A 10025-nucleotide genomic window follows, 5' to 3' on the forward strand; every position below is an offset into this window, starting at 1 on the left:
CAGCATTTTGTCTGAATTGCTGCTTTTAAAGGTCAGAGCTTTGCCAAGTTCAAAGAAAATAAAACTAAAACAACACACAGAGAGAAGTTTTAATCAACAAGTAGAGAAGCGATTTTAACCCACGTTTTCAGGAGTCTCTCCCTGGCTGTTAATTAAGGAGTAAGCAGGATGTCCTTCCTCACTGCAGGTTTGCACCACAACGAGGGATTCCATTGTAACAGACTCTGTTTAAGTCATTCCAGTCAATTGGAAAACCTCTGTATTTGGTTGCTGTCAATCCACTGTCGTGACAAAGACACCCCTCAGAAGTTGTGACCTCCACAGCTCCAGGCAGGATTGTCAGCTCTCCTCTCTTCCACAGTCATTTGGCCCCGGAGCCGGGATTTCTGTGCTGACATTATTCACACAGTGGCCTGAGCTGGGGACAGCACAGCCACCACCTCCTCGAGGGCAGTGAGGGATTGTGCTCTCGGTGCAAGTGGGGATTTCAAACCAATAATTGCCCACAGGTGCCAATTACAGCCCAGGAGACAGAACCTCCGTGCACAGACAATGCAATCCTATTTTCTTCTGACCCTGACAGAGCCATCAGTTCTCTCTGATATGACTGAAGCCACATGGAGCTACACTGGGATTAAAATTTAATGAGACTAAATCATCTTTTAGAATCATCACTGAGAAAAACTAAAAAGAATACAGTTCCTGGGAAATAAGTGTCCCTTTCAAACTCCTTGTAATGATCAAATACCAACAACAGTCCAGGTGTGAAACACTTCAGCTGTGAGCACACGCAAAACCAGACCACTTTTATCCACATCATAAAATCAAGTAAACTTGGATCTAATCAAACCACCCAAGCTTACTTTTTTTGATGGTCAGGGCATAAAAATATTTTTACAGTGATCAGACTCCTTCAGCTGCCATCTCCCTTCAATTCTGTTCAGCATCTGGGTTGAATTTGGCACTGAACACACTCCCAACACCCACAGGGTCCCCACTGCCTTCTGCTTGGCACTTCCCCACCTGAATGAAAACATCCTAAAACAGTAGCTCTGGAAGGTGGGAACCATCCATAGACTCAGATTAAACAGATGTTCAGGACACAGATTAAAACCACTGCCAGGAAGGAAGTTTTGGTAAACTTTGTTCCTACCATATTGTTGTACTGAACTAGGAATTAGGGAACAGGCACTTACATCTTTATCTTTCTTTGCCACATGTAGACTGTGTGTTAATAGCTGAAGACATCAGTTTAAGGAGCACATCTCATGTGTTTTCATTGCATTCAACAACATCACATTCCCCAAAAAGAATTAGATGTGCTCCCTTACTGACACAGACCAGAGCAGAACCTCTGTATAAATGTATTTTAGCACCAAGTTACTTAACAGAGCTTTGATAGGTATAGAGAAGTATCAAATTTAAATGAATTTGAAAGAGTCTGATCTAACTTCCCTGTAGACTTCTTGACATTTTCTAGAGAGGCCTCATTGCTGGTAATGTGGAACAGGCAGCAGCAGCTGCCAGGGTAATGAAGAAGAGCAATTAACAGGAGGCAGCCCAGCAAAGGGCCCTGACCCCCACGGTTCTTACACTGTGCCACAGTGATGCTTTTTGGAGTCCCACTGAAAGAACATCCTCAGGAAAAATCAAACCAAAACTAACTGGCAATTGTTACAATGGGAAAGGGGAGAACAGACAAAGCTCAACAGGATCCCAGAACGGGTGCCCCACAAAATGAGTTCCACAACATTCAAACCTACAAGAGCAGAAATGGTGTTTTACTGCACAGACATGAAACAAAGCACAGCATTCCCCAGGAACAACACTCCAAACTTCTTACCCAGGCAGTGCTTAACCAATCCATCTCATACACACAGACAAGCAGAAGTGGTGTGCACACCTTTTGTCACATCAGTAAAACGAACCACTCAGCTCTCAGGCAGCAACACTTCAGCCACAGCTCAGAAAAGAGACAGACTATTTTTCTGTCCATAAACAAACATAAATGGTTTTTAAAAAATTGTCTCATTACTATGTATAGTTACTTAACAGACTGGAAAGGCTCCCAAGGTTTAACAAACAGTCTGATTACATACCTCATAGCCCACCGCCACATACTCTCCTGCGAGTTTAGCTCCTGGTTAATTACTGCACACCCGTAATTAGCCATGTGCTCGCCTCGTTCTGTGTGGTGGCACATGGCTATTTATAATATTACAATCAGTGAAATGCCAGACTGCAGGACAGTGAGCACGGGCTCTGCAGGAGGCTGTGCTGACAGGCAGGAGGGCTCTGATGGCACAGAAGTACTGGAGGGGGAGATTATGTGTGCAAAAAATCCTATAGCAGCTTAAGAAGTGTGAGGGTTCCCCGTTTCTGTTGGTTTTATCAGCTAGACATGTGGGGGCACAATCAAAACCACTAACTGGGAACACTGGTGCCAGATGAAGCTGTGGAGGGGGCTGTGGCTGTTTCCACCTCATGCCAAGAGGGGTCTCACAAAACATTTGCTCTGCTTTCCCTTCCTCCTTCCCATCCCACAATCCCAGCCAGCTACACCAATTTAAAATGCCCCAGTAAGATCCACATCCTTGGCCATCATTTCCAACTGCTGAGCCTGCACAACACAGCAAATAACCCACCCCCAGTTATCCCATGGCCAGGATTCCCTGGCCTCACCCAGGCACAGCAGTTTTGGTCTTATCACCCATTTAAATCGTGGATTTCATCCCTTTTTGTTGCCACCACCTTAATTAAGGTGGCTTTCTAAATGTTACTAAGACAGGGTAACAAAAGGGTGTTTGTGGATGAGCTGCATTTCCTCCAAGCACCCAGCACAATTGCAGCCCCACAGAGACACGTGTGCCAGCTCCCTTTGCCAGTTCAAACGTGCTTGTTGTAGTTTTAGCAGTTAATTTGTGGCAGCCACATTTGGAATATGGTGAAATATTTTCAATGGCTCTCACAGAACCAGTTTTGCTGACAAAGTTTACACAGTGGAAAAGAAAACAGCGTTGGTTTGGCAGTTTGGAAGAACATCCCTGCTCCTGTCCACAGCTGGTGTCTTTGCCACTGCTGGATATTTTCAGGATAGATTTGTTTGGGAAACATGAATAAAACTATTTTCATTAGTTCTGGGGTTGCTAGTATTTTACTTTTGCTTTGTTCCATTCATTAGCTAATCCTGAAGAGCGATTTATCAGCTTAGTTTTTGCAGAAATAGAAACAAATCTCAAAAATATCCCATTTTGGAGCTACAGGCGACCTATCAAAAAAAGCTGGGAAAATTCAGACCCCGTTTCAGTCAAGCCAAGAGTTGTTAAATTTAATGGGTAACAAACAGGGTGGAAGTGTTGCTAACAATAAAATAGATAAAATAGAGCGTTATCTAACAATAAAAAAGGATCCAAGTTGCAGCAATAGAATTACTAAGAACAAAATGCACACAAGTGAATAAAAAGTAGCATTTAACACATCACTATTTCCTGCATGAGGAGGGTACTAAGATAAAATATTTAAAGGCAAACAAATCACATTGTTTCCCCCTCTCTGACATTGCAATATCCAATATTTCCCAAGAATTGAAACATTCAGTCCTTGAAGGGTGTTTAAACTCCACTTTAAATGCAGCCTAAGGAAGATCAGCTTCTCTGTTACTTTATAGCTGCATCATCATTTCCTGGACAGGCTCTCCTCTGAGCAGTGTTTCTGAACAGGTTTTATTCTGGATTCTTCTCCCAGGAAGCTTTACAAATGTAGAGTTTTATTATACAAACTACACAGACATAGCTCTCCATACCCTGCTTGTGGAGCCGTCTTCCACGAGACCCAACCAAACTGATTTTGGGAGAAAATCATGTTCCACCACTAAACTGGTTTGCAGATTACTCCAAATGCCTCCAAGTTCAGAGCATTCAGCACCGGTAGGAAATTTCAGAACGTTTCTGACTCATGTTTCTGGGAAACCTCAATCTTGACTCAGCAGAGGCAAAGTTTTGTGTTGCACAGCAACGAAGCCACTGTTTGACTTTCAAAGTTAATTCCCCTGAGCTGGAATAGGTGTGACACATCCTTTAACCCCAGGCAGAACAGCTCTGCACGCTCTGCTCTTACAGCACTCTCACATGGCAGTCCAGGCCTCTAATATTTAAAACTTGATGCACAAACTGTTTTCTGGCAAGGTTTTGCTCCAGCCCATCTGCTTGTCTGACATGGTGCCCGCTCAGAAGATCCTGTGCCAGTTCCAGCAGGGTCCAGGTGCCAAAGGCAGCTGAAGGAGTGCCCTCCATAAGGCAACAGGTTCCCTCCAAAGCTCCTCCTGCTCAAAAAAACACCCCCCCACCGATCAAATAAATAAAATAGACAAGTCAAACCTGCTCTCTTGACTTTCTAGTATTAGTCAGCAAAGCAGGGTCCAACTCCCTCTCAGAACTCTCCAAAGCTGGACTAAGAAGAGCACAACAGCTCCCAGACCACAGGCCACTCACATGGGAAAAACCCCCCAACACATCAAGTGGCAGAACACTGCAGTGGAACAGGAATGAGCTCTGCACACTTTGTAACAGGCTTTAGAATATTGTATAAAAAGGAGTTACACTTGCAGCGTTAAGACCTGTAGCTCACAGAGGACCCAAACAAAAGGAAGGGGGAAGATTCAAAGGGAAGCAGTCGTCACCAGTTGAAGGAAGGAGGATTTTGTCTTTAACAGGTGCTGCAGGCTGATCCTGTACCCTGTGCTCAGCCCTAAGTACCCCTCGAGTAAGCAAAATCAGGATAAATTTATAATTTGTCTGCCTACAGTGTGAAAAATTAGGTAATCTGCTTGCAATATCTGTATTTGTACAGTTTAATATTAGTGACTAGACAAAAACACTCCTTCCTGAAGTGCTGTTTGCCTGCTCACGAATTTATTTTCACATTTCACCTTTGATGAAATGCATTTTAACATCTGAGGGTTAAGAAAAAATCCATCCCTAACCTGAGTTACCTGCCAGTGCTTTTAATTACAGAACTTTGCCATTAATATTCTTCTTTCCATTGAGCTAATAAAAATCGTGCTGAATTTATACCTTTTGGTATCATTTTTACTGCATTTTTAATTCATTTGCTTCACTCTAATAAATATTTTCAGTGAAGTTAATTTAAGCAAACTGCTGAAGTGCTTTGTTTCTCCAGAAACAATTGCTAGAGCCAGCTTCCCAAGCAAACCAAGGAATGAGCAGTAGGACAAGGACAGAGTGTGCTTCTGCCAATGTTTCTCTTCCTCTACCCATGTACACCCCCACTCAAAGCTATACAAACTATCCATGGAAATTAGTGGGTTTGAAAGAGAAACAAACTGTCTTTCAGTGTCTCAGCCTGATTCCCAGAACAGCCAGGGCAGGATGTACTATGATGAACATCATCTAACAACCCCCTGTGTATATAAATATCAAAAAAATACATTTTTTGCAGAACCACCAGTTTCCATGAGAAGGAAGTCTGCAAGGAGAGAGTGCTGTCTACAGCAGGTTCCACTGTGACAGAGGAATCTTAACAAAACATTGTGTGACCTTTCTGCATTTAAATTTTCAGTCCAAATTGTGCATTAATAGAGTGCTTGCAGCAGGACTAGAGAATGATTTATATAAAGACTGCTGTTAATTACTGACTGTGACAAATGAGAGAATATAAGGCTAAACTCTTGGTTCATTTTCCAGTGTGCTGCCACTGTACCCACAGAGCTACAAACCAGTTGTGAGACCACCAACACGCCACGTTCTTCCTCAGCTGCTCTTCCCTCTGCTCCCCCTTATCCAAGGGACAACAGTTCTGAGGTGCCTGAAACCAAATCAACACCAGTTACATACATACGATAAAACTTCTCATGTGCAATGGGGTAGTTAATTCCTGTTGATGATCCAGATTGTTCTTGCTATGACAAAAGCAATGCTTCTGAGATCTAGAACATCTCTGAGAGGGTTTTTGTTGCTTCTGTCAGCAACTGGGAGTGATCAGTATTTGTAAGCCTTGTGCTGTTGGATTTGCTCTGGCTCAGGTGAAAATGCAAAGGGAATCCAAGGGAAGGAACTGGTCAACAAAGAAATAAACAAGTTGGCACAGACCGGAAAGAGATAATCAGAAAACATTTATGAGGCAGGACAGAACTTGCAGACAGTGGTACCTTCCATGCACATGGAACTATTGACATCCTGGGTCTCGGGGTCAGTAAAGGGCTTTGAGCAGCTTTGATTTAGTGCACAGAACCTTCCTCCACAGAATGCACCCCTTGTAAATATATTTTGCAGAGATACTGTAAAATTCCCCAAGAACACTGTTATGGATTAATGGAGTATGGAATAGTCTTAATGGGAAATTAAGCTATAACAACGCACATCAAAATCTTTACACTGCCACTGTAAAAATACTTATTAAAAGATATAGCTGGCAAAGTTAACCTTTACTTTCATAAAAGGGCTGTGCTCTTCATTCCTGGCAGGCAATCGAACCTGCCTCCACTCTCCTGTCCGCCCAGCTCTCCACAGCTCTTTCTGGGTTATCTTACCCCTGAAAGTTAGTGCTTCTCTCACAACCAAAAATTAGTCTGAGCAGCACAGAGAAGGTGTCTCTCAGCACCAAATATCCCTATCTTACTCTCAAAGGTTTGTCATCTACTTCACATCCCTTCACATCAAAGACAGCTGAACTGTTTTGTAGCATCAAGCCCCCAAAAGCCACTAAATGGTATGATTCACATGACATAAACACATATCAGAGATCAAGAGGTGGACAAAGGAAGACAATTTCAGTCAGTGTCAATACTTATGGATAAATGTTGTCCACTTCCTCTTTAATTGCAGGATGAGCTACGAGGGGAACTGAGCCTTCAGTTCAGTGCTACAGGTAACATTCAGTGTCCCTTCTGACAGAAGAGATTAAATGAACACAAATACCATTACAAAAGTGGCAGCTGCATTTCCTCAGCCATTCTGTCACTTCCAAAAAAACACAGAACACCAAGGGTCCCAGACTGTATTCTCCTTCTAAACTAATCCACTGCCTGCTTTCAGTGGGAGCCAAACTGCAACAAACACCACAATACATGAAATCACCTCAGTGGTCTGTGGGATCAGGCAGAAAAGTCATCAAATCTACATGGAACTGACTGAATCCCACATGCTGAACCACCCACAAGGTCCAGTGTGACCCGATTGCAGCAGAAAATGACAGGGCTGTATCCCGTGTGATTCAGGAACACCGTGTTTTTGGGTTTATTACTCTTGGAGAACTACACCCACTATGACCTTGCTTTCTGCACTGCACCCCCAGTTCCCTCAGACCCTTCTGTGGGAGACTTCTGCAAGTTTCCAACTTCCTTTCCTTTATCCTTGAATGACAATATCCAGAGACACTTTAACTTCACTTCTTATCTCATGCTAAGGCCTATTTTCTATGGTTACATCTAATATATGCTCTATGCACAGCACCTCTCAAATGTAACCAACTAATGTTTCAAAGAAGGTCATAATAAGATAACAGATACCAAAAGGAAAAAGAATGTAAGTATTCTAACAGTGCCCTATCTTTTGATTCCTCTGTATCTGCACTTAGCTGAAACCCCCATCGTTCCCACTGGTTCCATCTGCAGAGCAGTGAGATGTGTGTGAACTACAGCAATTCCAGAGGAAACCAAACCAGAAACTCCTCTACAGGAACCTCTCAGATGTGCTCCAACTACTGACAGCGACATCAGGATTCAAACCAATTCCTTCAGCCCCAAACCATGCACTTGGTGAGGACATTCAGCGCAGCAGGCCACACCAAATCCAGCCCAAAGTAAAACAAGCCCTAGATTTCAGTGAAGGGGAGCTGTAGGGCCATACCCACTGATGGTTGCCATGTCCTCATTCCCTGGTTATACCAAACTACTCATGAGCACACACACAACCTCAGTACCTCAGTGACTGAGTTTACTCTATGGAAAAGCAGAAGCAGTGGAATTTAGGTCATTACTGAAACTGCTTTGCTCTGTTTGCACGAGGATTTGGTGGAACAAAGTGCCAGACTACTCCTTTTCCCTCCCTAGAAAGTTTCTTTACTCAAACCTGAAGCCCAGGTGCAACCTCAGTCCAGATGCACAGGTACTCTCCCATGGTTCACCCTCCTGTAGTTTACAGGCACATGTTAATAGCTGGAAGAACAGCACAACTGGGAAGCCCTTTTCACAAGCAGCATCTGGGAAACAATCACAACTGTATTTTCCATGGCAGAAACACACAAAAAGGAGAAGCTTAAACAAAGAGGGTATAGCTGATTTATGCATAAAAGGAAGTTGGTTTGTGTATAGGAGTGACTTGCTTATGAAGTTTTAAGCATTAATATTCCTAATAGAGTTAATATTACTCTAACTTAAATAGATCATGTTTGGCTCCAGGGACAACGTACTGAACTGCTTCTAGGTAATTCTTTACTGCTGTCTCAATACTAGCTCAATGTATTTCAAGTTCAATTTTGACAAGTTCAAATCCTGAACAGTCACTGTGGACTAGTTTGTGTATGCAATGAAAAGAAGAAAAACCAAACCACCAAACTCATAATATTGCCTTGAACACAGGATTTGCTTTTTCAGAGAGCCCAGCAACAGTAATATGCATTATACAGTCTCCAGTGACCCAGAATGCTTTACAAACTGCCTTTCAGGACTGCTCTCTCCTCATAAAGCACAATCTCACTGAACTGCAGCAGCTGCTTCTGAAGAAAACACAGAAGCATATCTAGGCCAGAGCAAATAAAGAACAGCATTTCCACCCCTGGTGAAAAGGTTTGAATTTAGAGGCAACACCCAGCTAACTATTGTGCCTGTTACATACCTTGGATGCTTTCTTGGCCAGAAAACAACATTTCTAACAGCCAAAAACTGAAAGAGTGCTACAGAGCATGAGACTGGCCTAAGCCCAAAGCAGTGCCTAACAAAAGCAACTTTTTCTTTGACAAGCATCACCTGGCAGCGCTCTTTGACAGCAGCACCGTGATTGCCCCACCCAGGATCCATAGGAAAGTGCACTAGAATAACCAGAAACTGAGCCGGACAGCCCGAGGAGAACACGCTGCACCATCAGCAGGGACGGAACAGGAACAGCAGGGAAAAACCTCAGGAAACCACACTTCAGCAAGGATCACCACCAGCATGTAAACAACAGTAACTTTTTAAATCCTTTCTGCTTTACCCAGCTCAGAAAGTTACAAGTCACCCTCTTAATTACCACCGCTTTTTTACCTAAATAGATCAAGCCAAATCCTCCCTGGCCGATCTGATTGCCCAGCCTCCAGGTTTTTCCTTCGGTGTCTTTCAGGATCATGTCTTTAGGGAGAGGGACTGGCAGCTTGCCTTTGCCGGGACCCTTGGGCGGCATCGTACCTTGAGAGGGGGAGAAAATGAAAGAGAAAGTTTGCAGAGAAAAGTTGCCAGAAGATACACTCTACCCCGGTGGGCTTTGCCCGCAGCTCGGAGCAGGGGCGCGGGGCGCTGCCCCTCAGTCCCGCTCCCCCTCACGCACCTCCGCAGAGCGCCCTCGGCTTCCCGCCGCCGCCGGCCGCAAACTTCCCGGCCGGGAACTTCCGCAGCAGCAGCAGGAGGAGGAGCGGGCGGCGGGATGCCGTGTTCCTGCGGGGAAACCCTGGGCGGGGAGCGGGGCAGGGCCGGGACACCCCCAGGCCAGCCCCGGCCGGGACGGGAGTCCCGCCGCCGCCTCAGGGCCCTCAGCGGGGCGGGGCGCGCGCCATTTCCCGCCTCCCCTCAGCCCGCCCGGGAGGCTCCAACACCGCCCTCGCCTCAGGGCGACGGAGCAGCGGGCAGATGGAATTGGTAGAAGGAGCTGCTTGTTGGGAGTCAGAGCAGTGGAGAGATGGAGCGGGGAGTTGGAGCTGGGAGTTGGGAGGCGGAACAACAGGGGGACGGCGGACGGAGCAGGGAGATGGCGCCCTCGAAGCCGCCTCACCCCCAGGCCCTCCGGCTCCTCGCCTCAGGGAGATGATGGAGGACG

General features: G+C 45.0%; 1 protein-coding gene across 3 annotated transcripts in view; it reads right to left on the bottom strand.

Annotated features, from left to right (window-relative positions):
- VRK2 (VRK serine/threonine kinase 2) overlaps nucleotides 1-9756 on the bottom strand; it is a 34873-nt gene extending 25117 nt beyond the window's left edge. For all 3 annotated transcript variants that reach the window (XM_027693268.1, XM_027693270.1, XM_027693269.1), the window contains exons 1-2: nucleotides 9540-9756; nucleotides 9260-9400 (exon numbers count right to left, since the gene is read on the bottom strand). In XM_027693268.1, the coding sequence (XP_027549069.1) occupies nucleotides 9260-9395 (136 nt within the window). In that variant the 5' untranslated portion in view covers nucleotides 9396-9400; nucleotides 9540-9756. The remainder of the gene's footprint in view (nucleotides 1-9259; nucleotides 9401-9539) is intronic.
- Between the last annotated feature and the right edge of the window lie 269 nt (nucleotides 9757-10025).

Source organism: Neopelma chrysocephalum, unplaced genomic scaffold (assembly GCF_003984885.1).
Source record: "Neopelma chrysocephalum unplaced genomic scaffold, ASM398488v2 Primary Assembly neopelma1_91, whole genome shotgun sequence".
NCBI classification, from domain to species: domain Eukaryota; kingdom Metazoa; phylum Chordata; class Aves; order Passeriformes; family Pipridae; genus Neopelma; species Neopelma chrysocephalum.